The sequence below is a fragment of the Colossoma macropomum genome, unplaced genomic scaffold (assembly GCF_904425465.1).
Source record: "Colossoma macropomum unplaced genomic scaffold, Colossoma_macropomum, whole genome shotgun sequence".
NCBI classification, from domain to species: Eukaryota; Metazoa; Chordata; class Actinopteri; order Characiformes; family Serrasalmidae; genus Colossoma; species Colossoma macropomum.
In genome coordinates this window covers 273,202-291,923 of record NW_023494801.1, presented here as the reverse complement: position 1 = coordinate 291,923, position 18,722 = coordinate 273,202, and the positions used below count along the sequence as shown (strand labels likewise).

The window sequence follows — 18,722 nt, the reverse complement described above, 5'->3', positions numbered from 1 at the left end:
AATGTTTTCTAGAATAACACTTGTTCTTAAAAAAGAATTCTTAAGAAAAGATTAAGAAGTTATTTGAAGAATAACAATTTTTTGTGATTTAAGAATGAAATTAAGACGAAACACACATTTATGAAGATTCGCTGTCTTGAAACACTTTTGTGAATCCAGCTCCTGAAGTCCTAACCAATGGGAGAGCAGCTCAGCTGTATCTACACAGATACCACAGAGAGAGCAATCCTGATTGGACAATTTTCTGTAGGGTGTTTCAACATTTTAACCCTTTTGGTTACAACCAAACTATGAAATCAGAGAATTACAGCAATACATACAGAGCATAAATACAGCAAGCAACATGACACCACCACCACTACTCTGAGGGTCCTAAAGGGTGGGGACACTGCTGGACTTTACAGTTCAGCCAAACTCAGAAACTGACAGACGTACAGAAGGAAATCCAGAGTTTCCTGTTACAGACTGTACTTGTAGTTGGACCAGTGGAGCTAAACAGGCCTTTGAGAGGAGCCTTTTTATCTCTGCTGTTATCTTGGCACATATTTCCTGGAGGCAGAGCTGTTTTACTGCTCTGACGATAAACCACTGCTGCTAATGTTTCACACAGCCGCACTGCAGCTGCAGGAACCTCCCTGCGCACCAACATCACTTCAGCATTTGTTGTGAGACCAGGTGGGTTTTTTTTTGTTTTAGGTTCAATAAAACTCTCTCTAGATATTTTTAGACTTTGATAAAGATCAGGCAACATTTTAACAGCCATTCATGCAAAAATCTAGATAACGAACCCTTTCACAACTGCACAGTCCCACAGCGTAACAGCCCTTAAAGGACCCGTATCATGGAACACTGAATTTGTTTGGCCCTTTGAAATACAGCAATTTGATGTAGTCTGTCAACATTATTAAAGCTTTAAAACATACAATTCCCATTCAGTCAAGGTGTGAAATACAGTGGCTCCCCTGAATGTCTCAGATTCAAAATTCTGAGGGTCCCTGAAAATAAACTGACCATGACGTTGTTCTGTCTGTTAGAGAAAAACAGACACTCAAATCCAGACTCAGTGAAGCTGATTGCTTCCCCCACAATCAGCTTCTGTTCTTAACTAACTAGAGCTGCAGCACTGCTCTGCCTCAGGGTGGCGCTGTAGCAGACTGGTTCACTCAGGTGGTCCTTCATAGCCTAGAAACTGTAACTCCCGGATTCCTCTGAAAAACTTTACTTCACACGTCTCATCATCAAATTCATTCTTTAAACTGAGAATTCCTGAGATTTTTCTTTTCTTTAGAAAATTTGTACGGGAAACCAGAAGTGGTTGTTCTGTAGTGCTGCTCAAAAGAACCTTCTTTTCTGGTTCAGATGAGGATGTTCTGATGTATGTGAGTGCAGAGGGCACTTCAGCGCCGTTTGAAGAGCACAGTTTGCATGGCTAACAGGCGAGAGTGACAGCAAAGCCTGTTAAGGCTATTAAACCCGGAGCCTGAGGCACCAGGAAGAGCTCACAAGACATGTCTTCACACAAGCAGCAGCTTTAAACTGTATGGAAATGGCAGCTGGCATCGCGCCTCTCGTACACAGGTGAGGTCAGGCACTCTGACCAGAGCGCTCGCATGAGCTTATCTCTTGCGTCAGTGTGTGACTTTTGGAGGGCTGATATAAATTGTTATAAACTGACTTAATAATTCACGCAGACTGAATTATAAACAGTGCAACACTGTCTTCTCAAATGTGCTGTCATGTACAAAAGCCCTTCTTTAAAAGGTAAAACGCTTAACAAACCAAAAAGCTGCAAACCACACATCAGCAAATTCAGAAACCCAACAGCAAATTCAGAAACGCAACAGCAAATGTAGAAAAACAACATCAAATGTGTTGTACTGTGCTCTGATTTGCTGTTATGTCTTATTTTTATTATGTTTTTGTTTTGCTAATCTAATCTTTTCTGATAATTTTCAAATTTAGAACCACAACAGGAACAAAACAGCAAATTCAGGAACGCAACGGCAGATCTGCTGCACTGTGCTCTGATTTGCTGTTGTGTCTTCTGTGTTGTTGTGGTGTTTTTGGTTTGTTAATGTTTTCATGTTGCTGGTTTGTGAGTGTGGCACTAACAGGCTCCAGTGGAGGAGTAGAGGAGACTCCCGCTGTCCTGTCTGATCAGTGGGTTATGATGTTGCTCATTTCTGACGAGTGGCTAATCTCAGTTCTGGGTACAGGTGATGGTACCTGTATCTCTCAGCCTGCGGGCGTCTCCTGCAGGGCTGCTTATGATGGACGTATGAAGGTGACATTGAGTATTAATGTGTGTGTGTGTGTGTGTGTGTGTGAGAGAGAGAGAGTCTGTGTGTGTGTGTGTGTGTGTGTGTGTGTGTGTGTGTGTGTGTGTGTGAGAGAGAGAGTCTGTGTGTGTGTGAATGTGTGTGAGAGAGCCTGTGTGTGTGTGTGTGTGTGTGTGTGTGAGAGAGAGAGTCTGTGTGTGTGTGTGTGAGAGTCTGTGTGTGTGTGTGTGTGTGTGAGAGAGAGAGTCTGTGTGTGTGTGTGTGTGTGTGTGTGTGAGAGAGTCTGTGTGTGTGTGTGTGTGTGTGTGTGTGAGAGAGAGTCTGTGTGTGTGTGTGTGTGTGTGTGTGAGAGAGAGTCTGTGTGTGTGTGTGTGTGTGTGTGTGTGAGAGAGAGTCTGTGTGTGTGTGTGTGTGTGTGTGTGAGAGAGAGTCTGTGTGTGTGTGTGTGTGTGTGTGTGTGAGAGAGAGTCTGTGTGTGTGTGTGTGTGTGTGTGTGTGTGAGAGAGAGACAGTCTGTGTGTGTGTGTGTGTGTGTGTGTGTGTGTGTGCAGAGTGTTTCTGAATTAATGCAGTTACGTAAAGCCCCCCTGCCAAAAACCCACACCCACACACACGTCCCGCACCGTGCCATAAAGGCCCTTCAAACAATCGACGTCAAAAAGTACAAAAACACAAAAAAATGCAAAATAATTATTTATTTATTTTATGATTTGTATATCATACTTTACATTTTACTTACATACACAAATTAGTTTGAGTGTCTAATTCTTCTGTATAGACTGAATGATTTAATTGTGTTTAATCTGTTTTAGTTTTTCTGAAACACAGAACATCATAAAATATTTAAACAATGCTGTAATATTTTTGAACTCCAGTTATGGCACTTTATGAAAGGGTCTAAATTACCTCCGTGACATCATTAAATGTGAACCTATCAGCAATCAGTAGCAGTAATGCTAACCAATCAGCTCTCAGTAGCAGGTATGTTAACCAATCAGCGCTCAGTAGCAGTAATGCTAACAATCAGCACAACCAGTTCTTACTACTAACAGGTTAGTGTTAGTTAGCATTAGCATTACTGCATTATAATTTACTGCAGTTGTACTTTATTTTCCAGCTGCTCTTCATCCATAAAAATTAAACTGGCTGGGTTAGGGTTTTTTGTTACTGTGCCTCTATGACAGACATATGTAAATGAGCTCTGTTCTGATTGGTTGTTCTCTAATGTGCCTCATTCAAATTGCAGCAGAACCACTCTCACTTCAGTGTGAATGGTCAGGGCTAATCTGCTATACACTGTATATAGATATAGATGTGTATATATCAATTGACTGTTAATTGAAGATGAATTGATTTCTTTTAGCTGTTGATGTTGTTAATATCAATAATCTCAATTTGCTTTATTAATCTGCTCCTCTGTGCTGCTAATCTGGTCTAACAAGGGCAGAAAGGTGAAAGTACAGAGGGAACTGATTAGAACAATCTGTTCTCTGTCTTTACATCACTGTTACACATATTACACCTGCATCAGGAAGCGCTTACAGCTCAGAGGAACATTTACAGCTCAGAGGAACATTTACAGGAGCTACATTAGACACTGTCTGAAGTTTCACCTACAAATAAATCAGTTTGAATCGTTGCTTAAGCAAAAACTTCTCTCTTTCTGTGTTAGTTACTACAATACTTCACTACTACCAGTTATACCACCTCTAAAAGCTCCCTCACAGAAAGTTCCTACATGAAATGGTTATGAATTCACTGCCTGATGACTGAGACACTGTTTTATGATAGTTTAGAGAACTTAAACTCCATTCATGGTGGAGGGATACATGCAGGGCGCTGTGAGGCAAAATAGTCCCCAAAGAAAACTTATTATTTCAGATTTTCCACTATTTTCCATCATCAACATTCCATATAAACTCAGAAGACTCGTGTAGGTTCACTGGTGGTTCTGGATAGTAAATAAAATGTCTATATTTGTGTTGTAGTCATGGCGACCCCTGGCTCCTATCACCACCACTGTAAACACATCTAAACAATTTCACACCAAACCTCTCTGAATGAAGAGTGAATGAGAGAGTGAATCACTCTGTTTACATCTGAAACACTCAATTATAAGGGAATTTTGATAAACAGGTGGAATTCTCCTTTGAAGTGTTAAGAGTGTTTCACTGTGACACAGGCAGTCATAGAGAAAATCAGGAAGGGGAAAAATACACAGAACTAAATAAACTTAGTTTATGTTATCATTTGATTTTGATGTCTTTCTTAATGTCTTCACTTTTGGAATTGAAAATAAATATAAACATTGTGTAGAATCAACTCTAAAATGTCTGGATTAAAGTATTCCTGCTATAAAGATTTGATGGAAGCACATTTTCATTTAAACTGTACCTGTAAGGTAACTGCTGCACACGCAGGGTGTAATGTAGAAATATTTTGGGTGGGGCAGTTATTAATCCTGCTCTGAGTGAACGCGCTTCAGAGCCACCTGGTGGAAAAGCAGCAATACTGTTCAGGTTCCAACTTATTTTGAGATATGACATTAATGAAAACACGCAAGAACAGAAAAAATAATCACACAGCTTTCATTAGTGATCAGTGGAAGTAGCAGATCCACCAGAACATGAGCAGGTATAGTTTGCTCGACCTCAGTGGTGTAACTGGAGCCCCAGTGCAAAAATAAATACATAAATAAATAATTATGATGTAACCCCCATTTCAATCAATTAAACATGAGAACTTAAAGGGACAGTGTAATGTTCTTGTTTACTTGCTATTGTTTAGTCTGAAATGAGTTGATGCTCCCAAGGCCGCTCCACCCACTATAGCGTCTAATGCTAACCCCAATGTTTAAGTTAGCCTGCTTAAGAATTAGAGTTATAAATAATGGATATGTGATGCTGCAGGTTGTGAAGGAGGCTGTAGATGGTTATGATGGATGAGCTGCGTTCTGAATTAGATAGATAAATAAACATCAGTTCTGTCTGATAGTGATGATGAGGATAGCTGGTGGGGGATGTAAAGAAAACAGTCATGTGTCATTATTTAGCATATGAAGTGCAGTAAAGGTTATAGGGAGCCTGATTAACGCAGTTCAGCACTGTTTAGTTCAGTATTAGTGGACTGACAATTGTGATATTCGACTTTACATTTGGAAATAAACAGTAATCCATAACAAAACTTTAAATTAAAGCATTAATTAATTAAAAATGTCTTTATGATTCTTCAAAACATAAAGGGAAATTCCACTGATTTCTCAAAATTTCCCCCATATTTCAGTGTGTGAGGTGTAATCAGAGTAACTCAGAGTGGTTTGGTGTGAAATGGTTCAGATGTCTTTACAGTGGTGGTGATAGGAACCAGGGGTCGCCATGACTACAACACAAATATAGACATTTTATTTACTATCCAGAACCACCAGTGAACCTACACGAGTCTTCTGAGTTTATATGGAATGTTGATGATGGAAAATAGTGGAAAATCTGAAATAATAGTTTTCTTCGGGGACTATTTTGCCTCGCATGTATAAATACTCATTTATAAATACACATAACATCATATCATTTGATTTGACCGCTCCTAAGTTTATTGCGTGTTATTTATTTGATGTGCTTTTTGCCTGATATTCTGTTTATTTTACTAATTACTCCGGTTTTTTATCTGTTGTACGAACGTTTCTATAAAATCGTTCAAGAATTAAAAATACAGTGCGGTAAGTCGGAAGTGACGCAGACAACCGTCGCCCTTGGCCAATCAGAGCTCGCGGCGCTCATTTCGAATGTGGCCGTGCGGAGAGGCGGGGTTCCGTCAGAGGCGTCGCTCCGCGCTCCGGGAGGATTTCGGGTTTCGGCTGAGAAGTCCTGATAAGGTCCAGCGTCAACGGTGAGTCTGGATAAAACAGAGTCAGCGCGGCGTTTGGTCTCGGTGCGGGGCTGAAACCCGAACCGCGAGGCTGCGGAGTGCGGTGCGGTACACGGGCAGCGTTAGCATTAGCGGCTAACAGACACGGTAAACGGTCGCTTCGGTCGCTTTGATCCTCGGAGTCCGGCCGCTGCTGTGAGCAGAGACGCTTTACAGCTTGGCCATGAATGTTTATAGCGCAGTACTGACTTAGTCGACACCTGGTTCGAATTTTCCCGTTCCACCTTAAATGCAGCAGCAGTTTGTATTGTTAGGGCGTGTAATGGCGTAATGTAATTGCTGCACCGTTTAAGGTGGAACGGGCAAATTCGAATGAAGGATGTGTTGTGTTTGGTTCTGTGTAGAACCTTTTTGAGGGGTCTTTTGTTGTTGCAAGCTTGACATCGTAACAGTAGCAGAACCCTTTTTGGTGCTATATAGGACCGTATGGAGCACATTCTCCATCTGAAGAACCGTTCCAACATGCGAAAAACCATAGAGAAGTATTGTCTTTACTACAGAACCCTGAAGAACCTCCTTTTCTAAGAGTAACGTTAGACGTGGTGAGCAGTGCGGGGGGATGTGCATGTTTTGACACACGTTTAAAAACGGCCATCAGAGTCTTTGAATGTGGTGATTTTTGTTCAGCATTTAATGTAGCTTAGCTCACTGTACTGTACTGCACCAAACCCGGTTAAACAGGACTAATATAGCTAATCTGTTTGTAATTAAGCATCCTGTTCGCACAATATTCATGATATGCTCTAAGAGAAATATTGTTTATCATGATAATGATGAAATAGCATTTTGCCCATCTCTACTGTGACGAGTGATTATTTCAAATACTAGTGCTGTTATGTGATCTACTGTTTCTCTCTCTTTCTGTCTCTCTCTCTCTCTCTCTCTCTCTCTCTCTCTCTCTCTCTCCTCACTATAGGGAGTGTGGAGATATGTGTTTATTTATGTGTCTGTCTTTATTTATTGTAGTTAAGTATTTCCTACAGTGGAAATGAGCAGGAAAGCACTAACATGTGGAGGAGGATAAGCGAGTCCTAAGCAGATGTTTTGGTTTTTCTCCTGCAGAGTGGTCCGCCATGGTTCGGGAGCGGGTGGTCCAAAAAAAGTCGTTCCAGCAGAGTCTGGACGACATCAAAGAGAAGATGAAGGAAAAAAGAAACCAGAGACTGGCAAGCGCCAGTGCTGTGAGCCGCGGGCTTTCAAAACTGAAGAACAAAAACACAGGTAACGTGGAGTTTAGAACTGCTGTGGAGAATTATGGATGGACCTAATTATGTTATGTGTGTATATTGCATGAATACACCAAAGTATTTCCAATGACTTTGACATCATACATGCTGGAAAACTTGGTGAATTAAATATTGTAGTAATCTCTATCCAAACATTCTGCATCATTAACTGCTTAAGATGTAAACTGAGAGGTTCAGAGAGGTTCAGAATCGTTCAGAGGGGTTCAGAGTGGTTTGGTGTGAAACGCTCTGTTCTAGAGAAACTTACCGAGTCAGAACTGTTCACAGTGGTGGTGATAGGAACCAGACGTCCCCCTCTAAAAGCTCCCTCACAGAAAGTTCCTACATGAAATGGTTATGAATTCACTGCCTGATGACTGAGACACTGTTTTATGATAGTTTAGAGAACTTAAACTCCATTCATGGTGGAGGGATACATGCAGGGCGCTGTGAGGCAAAATAGTCCCCAAAGAAAACTGATTATTTCAGATTTTCCACTATTTTCCATCATCAACATTCCATATAAACTCAGAAGACTCGTGTAGGTTCACTGGTGGTTCTGGATAGTAAATAAAATGTCTATATTTGTGTTGTAGTCATGGCGACCCCTGGTTCCCATCACCACCACTGTAAAGAAAATCAAAGTTATGTAAAATAGTTATAAATGAGCTGCCCGATGTGTGAGTCGGTTAAGGTTAAATTCTGTTTTTTAAATATTTTCATGGTGGAAAGGTGAATGCAGGGTGTGGAGCAAAATAGTAGGGCTGACTTATAAACTCTTCAAGAGGTGCAGTTTTAATTATATCCTAAGAACTGCATGTAGATGTGTTGGTCCAAATAGTGGCCAAACCCCCCTGTGCTGTGACATCACGGCCACAACTAACTGCTGCGCTATGTTCAGCAGTAAAGCTAGAAAAAGTGAATATTCTAAACATCTTAGAAAAAAAAACAGGTCTGGACCTTAATTTATAGAAAATAATCACAGTAAAATAAAAAAATAAACACAGTCACAGTGTTGGTCAGAAAAATCCCTGATTTCCCGAATCGTTCAGACCCGCAAAAAAGTGCTCAAGAAGAAATGGGTGGAGTTCTCCTTAAAGTGTGCTACTGACACGATCAGCACGTTCTACTGAGCTGTGTTTAGGGCTTTGACCCTGTGTTAAGCATCACTGTCATGTTCTCAACAGCAGCAGTGAAGCCGTTTGTGCTGAAGAGCGTGCAGGTGAACAACAAAGCCCTGGCTCTGGCTCTGCAGGCGGAGAGGGAGAAGGTACGGCAAGCGCAGGGGGTCATTCTGCAGATGAAGAGAGAGAGGCAGGCACTTATTTTTCACCTGCTGATGCTGAAAAGGGCTCTGAGAGAAGCGGGTGCCGTGAGAATCGCACAGGTGAGTTACACCCAGTCGCGGTGGTGTGAAGCTAATATTGGCAGAGCTTGTTTGTTAAAGGATTTGAAACCCCAATGAAAAATCTGCTGGTTATTTTCCACCTTGTCTTTTATGGTCAGATGTTTTCTTCAGTCTTTAAAAGGACATTATCATCAAAAACTGAATTTTCCTCACTTTTTAAAATAAAACAGTTTGATGTAGAACATAAACACTTTGTGTGTTTACATGCACTCAATAATCCAATCATAATTGGATTTCTGCGGTTATCTGGTTATTCAAATCGTCATGTAAACACCATACTCCGATCTAGAAATCCAATTAAGAAATCTGAAAAAGAGGCTGGATTTTAGCTCAGTAATCAGATTTCTCAGTCGGATTTCGCAGTCTGCGCGAGATCAGACGGTGGATGTCGCGAGACACATCAAAACACTGTTGGAGCGGCGCTGAAACCAACCACAAAAATACAGGATTTAAATTTTCTTCATCTTCTAGATGATGTATGTTCATATTTTACGTAAAGCGGCACCATGTTTTTAAAAAAAGCTGCGGTATGAAGTTTGAGTTTTACATTATGTTTACGTCACGTCTTTTTCTGTGAATTTGTTGGCTGGTTGTAAAGCAGAAATCTGATTACTGTCTGATTCATACAGACCTGGAGTTTCCCCATTATCTGGTTACTCGAGCATATAAACGTGTTGATTGGATTACTGACAAAATCTGATTTTCTGCTGTTATTGGATTATTAAGTGCATGTAAACACACTCACTGTTAAACTTTCAAAATGTACTGTTCCACTGTGCAAACAGTCCATATATGGAAACTGTGCTGCACATTTTTAACTCTTTGTTTTTGTGATGTCACAAAAACCAGCACATTTGCTTATATCCAGCTATTCAGCCTACAGATAATAAGCCGCACCTGTTCACTCAAATTACAAGAAGTGTTTCAGCTCTGACTGTGTTGAGCCTCCTTCAAAAAGCAGGACAGCCAATCAGAACAGAGCTCATTTACATATATCAGTCTTAAAGGCAGAATAATGAAAACAGCCTTTTTCATTCTAAGGAATCAGAGAAGTTGGTAGCAATTAATTGTGACTGTTTTCGGTTCATAAAACCCACACAAACGTTAGAAGTGGCCCTCGTTACAAGAAGAATGTAGGATATGGGCTCTTTAATACAGTCTTGGCCTCTGCAGTGCGATGTAGACAAAGGCCTTTATTGTGTATATATATGAGCGCGCCAGTAATGTGCTGGGTTACATCACCAGAATCAGAATCACTTTATTTCACCAAGTTTGTTACACATACAAGGAACTTGTCTTTGTGAGTCACACATGTATGACGTTAACACACTGATCAGACCAGACAAGCACAGATTGATAACAAGCATTAAACTGAGTCAAATCCAATAAAATACAAAATAATAATAAAGAGCTGATGTGAAAGCAGCTAAAGAGATGAGTTAATATCTGTTCATGTACAGATAAGAATGTCTGTACATATGATAGTCTGTCGACGTGTTCTGTAGATCTGTTATACAGAATATTACAGAATGATATGAGTATTTGCAGAAATGTAACGTGTACAGTTGTGTAAATAAGCATTGTGCTACAGAGGAGTTACTGTAATACAGTGAGGAGATTAATTCGGTTAAGTTTGTTCAAAGTGTGAAGTTTGTAATGAAATAATCCCAGCATGCCAGTGTGTCCATGTGAAGCTCCTGTACTGTCTAATCCATTTTTGCATGACTGTTTTCATTTGTTTTCTTTTTGTCCTCTTGTTTTTAGATGTCGTCTTCAGAGGAACCACAGTTAATCCTTCCTGAGTCCACCAGCCCTGAGTGAGTGATTCAGCTCTGTATTAACAGACATTCTGTTGAAGTTGCCTGATATAAATACTCAGTCTGAATTCAGTCTTTTTAAATCTTAGACTTTTAAAGCTGAGTTGATATAATTTCCAAAGTTGGACTGATGTCCAGTTTACTCCAGTTGTTAGTTTGTTGGTAAACCTGCAGCGTTTAAATTATCGAGCTTACTGGTTTGTAGATATAATGTTTCTATTGTTTAATGGTGGTCAGTGTTCACGGTTCAGTGTTTATGCTGTTGTGGTTCAGGCCTGTGGCAAAAGCTGAAACTGTCCCTCAGGAAGAGGAGCTCGACCCGGCTGATCCCCTCATAGGGACGGGTTCTTCAGAGCCTGGTAAGTTGCTCCTGGATATCGTAACCTTGCTCTGGTCGAGTGTTCAGTCTTTATGGCTGACAATTTATACAATTTAACATTTATATTTATTGTGTAAAATGGTAAGAATAAAACTGAACAGATATATAGAGATAAGTCTGTGTGAATATTGCTTGTTAACCCTAACTGCGCAGCAGCTTCTCAAAATGTGGTTTCAGGTCTGATTTTATACGAGGCTCCTTATTCAGCAGCTTCTTGTTCCAAATTTCTGTTCCATCTTAAATAAAGCAGCAGATACAATGGGTGCATTTGAAATGCCTTACTACTATACTGCACTGTTGTTGTTGTTGTTGTTGTTGTTGTTGTTGTTGGGAAGTGCCATAAAGTCTTTTCTGACTCCTGGCAACCAAATGGACAGTGTTTCTCCTCAGTGTGCTTTTATATGTGCTGTAGAAAATACATGCCACTTCGTCCCTCTGATATCCTTGTGGCCAGCATGTAGGGGTGGGTGATATGGTGAAAGGTCATATCACGATACTGCAGGAAGATTTTTACGATACGCTATGTCCCAATGTTTATTTATTTTTCTTTGTGACATCAGATAAGTTAGAACGGACAAAGGAAGCACACATTTTAAAAATACTGTCAAGAACTTTGAATTCAGTTAGTTGTTTTCAACATTAACATCTTTTTCAAGATGTCAATCAAACGTGCAGCTGGGAAGTGGTTTTAAAGTGCTGATGATATCTACAGAAAAGCTTATTGTGATGTAATTTATTACAATAACGATAAATATTGTAAATATTGATATATATAGCCCAGCTCTAGTAACGTTGAGTTGTGGTTTTCTTTCATAGATGCGGTTCCTGGTGGACTTGGTGATGGACAGCTTCCTTTGCCAGTGACTGTAGGAACCCGGCGTCGACGGGATGGTAGGAAACGATCCGAGCGTCTGCGGAGGCGAAGCTCTCTGTTTGATCCCGCCTCTGTGGGAGTTATTGTTACAGAAGAGGTGGAGCCACCACCCTCAGACATGACAGGGGGGCTTTCTGAGCAGGACCCTGAGCTCAACTTTGAGGCTAACGCAGCTGAGTGTGAGCTTACTGGTGAAAACGCAGTGGCTGCAGATCAGAAGTCACTTCCTGCCAACATGACTGACGGTTCCCAGGCTGGGCTGGACTCTGAGCTTTCAGGGCTCGCAGCCGTCCAGCACTCCACTCCCGAGCCGCCGCAGCGCAACGTCTCCAGGCAGACGAAGAAGAAACCCGCCCAGCCCGCGGCACGCTCCAAACCGGAGAGAGGCCGCAGGCCGGACCGCGTCCCTCTGAAGAAGCCGTGGGAGAACTCCAAGCCACGAGCGCGCTCCAAGAGCCGGGACTGCTCCCACAACCGGGGCCAGACGGCCCCCGCGCCCTGCGACCGCCTCAACTCCTCTCTGGGCGGCAACGACACCTTCGACTTTGACTGTGAAGAGGCCGTCCACATCACGCCCTTCAGAGCCGGCAGCAAGACCTCCGAGAACCAGATGGAGGAAGCCCCGCCCTCTCCTGTTGCCCCTCCCAGTCCTGTTGCTGTGGAGACAGAATCCAGTCCTTCAGAGGCAGAGGAGGAGGCGGACGACAGCCTGTATGTTCCGGACAAGAAGTTCAGACGAGCTCGTAGCCCTCCGCCCCGGCGAGCTCGCTCCAAGAGGAGGTCCACTCAGAGAAGAGGGAAAGAAAACGCACCCCCGAAGAACCGTACTGAGCGCGCAGGTGACCTGGCCACACCCACCTGCTGTGTTTCAATTAGCAGTGTAAATAATTAACCAATCAACTGACAAATAGGGCTGTAGGTGTTAGCTGACAATTAATTGTCATAATAATTAATTATTAAATAATTGTGATTAATAGTTTAATTGTTCATTGTTAGGGGTGGGAGTTGATAAGATTTTATTGATACCAATGCCACTATCAAAATTACTTACTGGTTCAATTCTTTAACGACTCCCTTATTGATTCCTGATTGGTTTTCTGTGTGAAAAAAGGCGGCCTGCACAGGTTTTTAATCAGCACAGCTGTTTTATTCTCTCTGTTTAAAATAAGTTACAACGCTCCTTTTCTTAAAAGGATATAGTTTGGAAAACAAATATAAAACTGACTTAAAATACAGTTCGGTTTTATTTAGGTTTTCTTAGTCAAAGAAAAAGCTGCTGTGGCTGCCTGAGTGGCGCTAAGGTTATTATAACAGGATATTCACCCTCGGTACCGGCCTGCTCCGTTGGGAAGCAGTGGCTGTCGTGCACAGAGTGTCAAATACACAGCATTCCTGGAATTTTAGCCTGTGTTGCATCAAAAGAGATCAGTGTAGATTTCATCATATCGCTGGTGTTTACAGCCTCACTTGAAATGATGATTTTACAGACACTGTAAGCAGCACTGCCGTCATCTTTCTTCATGAAACAAAGCCGCGCCTCTCGCTTCCTCCTCTCTGAGCTTCCGGTAGTGTAGATGCAGAGTTTGACATCATGACGTTTGAGTTTTTTAAATGTGCAACTGTCAGGAAAAAAAACGTCAGCATGGATATCAGGAATTCATAACTTCGGAGGTGTATGAGACAAATGCATCGGACAATTTGGAACCTTTCCCAAACTGGCACTGGTTCTTGATTCCCATCCCTGGTGACTGTGTACAACTATTACAAGCCTAACGTGGCCAAATTAGCTCATTAGCCATATTGCTTCCCAGCTGTTAACTCAAACAAATGTCTGCAGCTACACAGAATACAAGCGAAAAGAAAAACACTCCTTCTGTGAGCTTACATGGTTAAAACGGTAGGATTCGCTACAGAGCTAACAAAAACAAACAGTACTCTGCTCTAAACACACTAAAGCACCACATTAGGAGTTAAAACGTTTTTGTTTTCCCATGGAGTGTCAAATTTATTTACATTATAAGCTTGACATCGTAACAGTAGAAGAACCCTTTTTGGTGTTACATAGAACCATTTTCAAAAAGGTTCTATATAGAACCATCTACAACACGTTGTCCATTAATCTGACGAATCCTATCATGATGTAAAGAGTTGTTTGAGTGTTCATAGTTCCATTTTCTTTACTAAAGAACCCTTGAAGGTACCATGTTTGTGCTTTAGGCAGTTGGTTCTAGATAGGCTTAAAATGAATTGATATGCATTTTAATAATAATAAAGTGTAATTTACTGTGATTTCTTGTGTCTCAGCCCAGTTTTAATGTAAGCTGATAGTTAAAATAGAGGAAGTTGTTCTGCCGCTGCTTCTCTCTCATTGAAGGTTCTTTCTGGTTTGTCTTATACAGAGATCAGCAAAGCGTGTGCTGAACGCTCAGACGATGCCCTGCTGATCCATGCAGGACTACACCTCCCACAGTCCCCTGAGACAGGCCTGCATTTCCCAGAGTCCCCTGTGTGCCCGCCTCCTGAGAATTCCAGCAAGTCGCCTTCAGGCCAAGAGAGTAAAGAAGGTAACAGCACATGAACGTCAGCAGCTTCTGTCTGTGTGAGGTTTAAGCAATAGAACAGGATTCGGCTCGTGCCTGTGACCATTTACTTTTATACAACGGTTAAATAAATACAGTAATAAATTAATAAACTGGGCCGTGAACGCGGTGTTTAATATGTTTTAATGTTCGCAGTTCCTTCACCAAATTATAGTTCCTTAACGAGCAGCTTGTTGCTACGCCAGAGTAACGAGCTCCGCCCACTCGCTGCACAGCCGGCAGTTCGTTCTCCAGCTCCTCACACTAAATTCCCAAACTGTCACCACTGAGCAGCTTTTCAGTCGGCAGCTGAGACAGAAGAACAGCTGAACAACCTGGAATCAGCCAGAAATGAACCCAACACCATTCGCCAAACGTGTAGTCTGATCTTCAGAGTCTGACCAAATCAGACTGAGCCATAAAACTGACACAATATCAAGTTCAGCTCAGTTTTGTCAGTTTTTCCAGATCAGTATTAATGTTGTTTTGTTCCAGCCAGTCTGTAAAGCATCTTACAGCCCATTTAGTTTGGCGAATGGTGTTGGGTTCATTTCTGGCTGATTCCAGGTTGTTCAGCTGTTCTTCTGTCTCAGCTGCCGACTGAAAAGCTGCTCAGTGGTGATGACAGTTTGGGAATTTAGTGTCGTCTCATCTTCAGAGTCTGACCAAATGGGCTGTCGGTCAAATGTGATCTAAAAAGTGTCCATTTTCTGTTTGTGGCAAAGTAAGAAGTAAAAACGTTCAAATGTCTTGAGTGTCTCCTACAGCTGTCAGTCGTTGCTTAGCAACGGTGTCTCAGCGGAGTGATACAGCATTTGTAAAAAACCTGCGATGTTATGGAGAAATAACAGCTCAGTTAGAACGCTGCTCAACCCATCAGCTCGCGTGGCCGAAACTAACTGTTGTATAATCTCCATCAGTGAGTGAAGCTGTTTTACCTCCTAACAGACACCTTTCCTTTTTCAGATCCTTCTTCTGGAACGGAGACGGCAACTCCACTGATGGTCACCCCAGCTGGAGAGGCAGGGCTTATGATGGACAGTCCTTTCTTTCAGCTCACAAACTACCCGAGCCAGTCGGCTGAGCAGGAGAACAGTGTACCTGCTGTGATGGATAAAGCTAGAAGAAGAAAAGGTAACGATGAACTGCACGTCTTTACCGACTGAGACTGAGACTGAGCCATGGAGCCATGCAGAGATCCTCATTAGGGCTGCAGTTAATGATTGTTTCTCTGATTTAGCTGATCTTTGGCCTTTTTTCCCCGTAATCGATTGACTGATCTAACGACTACACACTTAAAAAGGATGGTGCTGTAGATGGTTCTATATAGAAGCTTTTTGAGAAGGGTTCTATATAGCATGCAAAAGCTTGACAAGCTTGAAATTGTAACAGTAGAGGAGCTTTTTTCGGTGCTTTATAGAACCCTTCTCAAATGTTCATGGTTCTATTCAGAACCATTTTCTTTACAATCAGTTAATTCTCAAACCATTTTGTTTGTTAGATCAGTCAAATCTTTTCAACTGACTGATTTAACGACTGTATTTCCGTTTATGTAGGAAAGAAATGAATAAACCTGAATTCCAATCAATAACATGAATGAAATATATAATTCAGTGCAAGAAATTACATTAAATTTACTAAAGTCTTCAGTAAACAGTTGATGTAAAATGAAAAATAACATTACTTCTTTGTTTTGTGGCAATTTTTTAGTCTAACATCACTTTTCCTATTTTCTTAATTCTAGCACAGACAAAACGTGTATATTAGCATTACAGTGCCATACTAATCAACTTTATTGACTAATTGTTGCAGCTCTAATCCTCATGTTGACTGAGAAGCATCAGGTCTCGAACACTCTTTGTAATTAGTTGTAGAAGTTAGATAAGAAATCCACACCTTGGTGTAAATAAAGTGCTGCATTATTTGCTGAAACCGTCATGTTTTTGCGTTCTCCCTTTAAATAATCCTTCCAGACTGTAAAGTGAAGCACATTTGACAGATATTAATTCTGCTGTGAAATCATTATGATCTTTCAGGAGTTTGTAATGTGGAACTTTTATAATTTGTCTCACTGTTTCTGAAGTTTTCACACTGTCTCTTAACATTCGTTCCATCTTTTCTTGTTATTCCCAGTTTTCTTGTTGAACCACTCGCGTCACAAACCGTCACAATTTTCCTCCTGCGCTGTTCGTCTTCACTGGTTGGGAGAACGTTGTGGTAACGTTGTAATGTGTCTTTCTCGGCACTCGTGCACTGCTTGTGTCTCTACAGGTGGGCTGGTTGTTCGCTCCTGTCTGGGCTTGGCTTTGAGTGATGTGACCAATCTCTCCCCTGCAGCCTATCAGAAGCCTCTGCCTGGCCGAGACTCCACCCCCGGCCCCGCCCGCAAGAGACGCTGCACTAGCGCAGTCAACTACAAGGAGCCGTCCATTAACTCGTGAGTTCCTCCCTTTCTTTACAGCGCTGTTCGGACCGGGTCAGTAGTCCACGAGGAGGTGGTGGAGTTTTCACCACCGTTTCTCACACACGGTCAGTCTGTTTGTCAGTCTGCTATCCGGTGTGGTCCAGAGGAGGATGGGTTCCCCTTCTGAGTCTTGGTTCCTCTCAGTGTTTCTTCCTCTTGCTCGTAGGGAGTTTTTCCTTGCCACTGTTGCTCTTGGCGACGCTCATGGGGGCTCAGACTCAGATTTTTCTGTAAAGCTGCTTTGTGACAACACCTGCTGTAAAAAGCGCCACATGCATAAACTAATTATCATTTATTTTCTTGACGTTTCACTCAGCCTCAGTCTTTATCTTCTCTTTCAGGAAGCTTCGTCGTGGCGACAAGTTCACAGACACGCGGTTCCTGCGTTCTCCCATCTTCAAGCAGAAGTCTCGGCGCTCGCTCAAAGCCATGGAGAAGTATAACGAGTCGTTTGTGGGCTGCCGCTGAGCGTTTTAGCCCACATGGTTGGGATTTGTCAGTCTCCATCAGGTTTACTTTCACAGGGCATGACAGTATTATTGTATTGTTGGAGCCTTGAATAACGTTATATTCATGATGTAAATATGTCGAATTGTGTGGTTTTAACTCATTTTTAAAAGGCAAACCATGAATAATAAAGCTTGTCTTTGTAGAGTTTCACCTGTCTGCAGTCCGCAAGGACATGTAATGATTTGGACGGTGTCCACAGTATTTTATTATATAATTTTTATATTAACTCTCGAAGCACCTCAGACACCTTTTATAGCCGATAGTGAAGGAGGAGTTTTCTAATCCTGCTGAATCGTTTGCTCAGACTGTCGGGTTGGTTGAACAGATGCAGCACTTTTTCCTGTTCAGGAGGAAATCAGCTTAGAGCCTCTTACTGCAGATATTTCCCTCTGTTTAAGACAAAGCCACCTTCTTAATTCTAATGCAGGCCTAAATACGGGATGTAGAAGGGTAAATCAGCTCTATTCCTCTTTTCCGGGTTCTTCTGTTCTGAAATAAAACACTAAAGCTCCAAAGTCAGAGAAGTGACTGATTACAAAGCACTGCAGACGCTGTCAGCAACAAAACAATCACACAATTAGGGGCAGAATATGAATGATTAAAATGTAACTGAGTAGAGAGAAGATCACTTTACTCACTGATGGTTCTTCAAGGGTTCTTTAGTAAAGAAAATGGTTCTTTATGGAACCATGAACCGTTTTCTTTACTAACCATGATTAAATGGTTCTTCAGATTGATGGAGAATGTGCTGTATGTGGTTCTATACAGAAGCTGTTAGAAAAGGGTTCTCCTATTGTTATGATGTCTGGTTTATTACAATAGAACAACCCTTTTTGGTGCTATGTAGAACCAACACATTCTCCATCAATCTGAAGAACCATTTCACCATGCAGAGAACCATTTAATCATGGAAAGGGTTCTTTGAATGTTTGTGGTTCTATATAGAACCACTGTCTTTACTAAAGAACCCTTGAAGACCCATCATTAAGTGTGTACTCACTGTTTCAGTAAAAGTGTAATGATGTGAAAATGCTGTGGTGCAGGTCCTTCACTGTTACACTGAAGTACATGTACTCGAGGATTTGTGAGTATCTAGTACCCACTGGTATCTGCTAACGGCGCAGACTGGCCTGTAAAACCTGTATGAATGTACTCTTATATGAAAAATCACCTATTATAGAGGTCAGATCCGGGATTTGACCCCGGGACTCAGTCTAGCTCAGACCTTTTATCTTGTTCCGCTCTCTGAGCTCATCAAGCTC

The 18,722-nt window shown here is 41.7% G+C and overlaps 1 protein-coding gene across 3 annotated transcripts; it reads left to right on the top strand.

The window, feature by feature from the left end:
- Window positions 1-6,060: 6,060 nt before the first annotated feature.
- On the top strand, window positions 6,061-17,610 carry sgo1 (shugoshin 1). 3 transcript variants are annotated; one of them, XM_036589993.1, is made up of 10 exons: window positions 6,061-6,164; window positions 7,266-7,424; window positions 8,620-8,816; window positions 10,602-10,654; window positions 10,928-11,013; window positions 11,850-12,746; window positions 14,307-14,471; window positions 15,453-15,620; window positions 16,758-16,923; window positions 17,292-17,610. In XM_036589993.1, the coding sequence occupies exons 2-10, from the start codon at window positions 7,277-7,279 to the stop codon at window positions 17,416-17,418; spliced, it is 2,007 nt and encodes a 668-aa protein (XP_036445886.1). In that variant the 5' UTR covers window positions 6,061-6,164; window positions 7,266-7,276; the 3' UTR covers window positions 17,419-17,610. The 3 variants fall into 3 exon arrangements, with proteins under 3 accessions (XP_036445886.1, XP_036445883.1, XP_036445885.1); XM_036589990.1 differs by having other exon boundaries at window positions 8,617-8,816; XM_036589992.1 differs by lacking the exon at window positions 6,061-6,164 and adding an exon at window positions 6,177-6,290 and having other exon boundaries at window positions 8,617-8,816.
- The last annotated feature ends 1,112 nt before the right edge of the window (window positions 17,611-18,722 follow it).

Coding starts and splice junctions, on each gene's coding strand:
- sgo1 (XM_036589990.1), top strand. CDS start 7,277: ATGGTTCGGGAGCGGGTGGTCCAAAAAAAGTCGTTCCAGCAGAGTCTG. Junction 7,425..8,616: donor ACTGAAGAACAAAAACACAG/GTAACGTGGAGT, acceptor TGTTCTCAACAG/CAGCAGTGAAGCCGTTTGTG. Junction 10,655..10,927: donor CCTGAGTCCACCAGCCCTGA/GTGAGTGATTCA, acceptor GTTGTGGTTCAG/GCCTGTGGCAAAAGCTGAAA.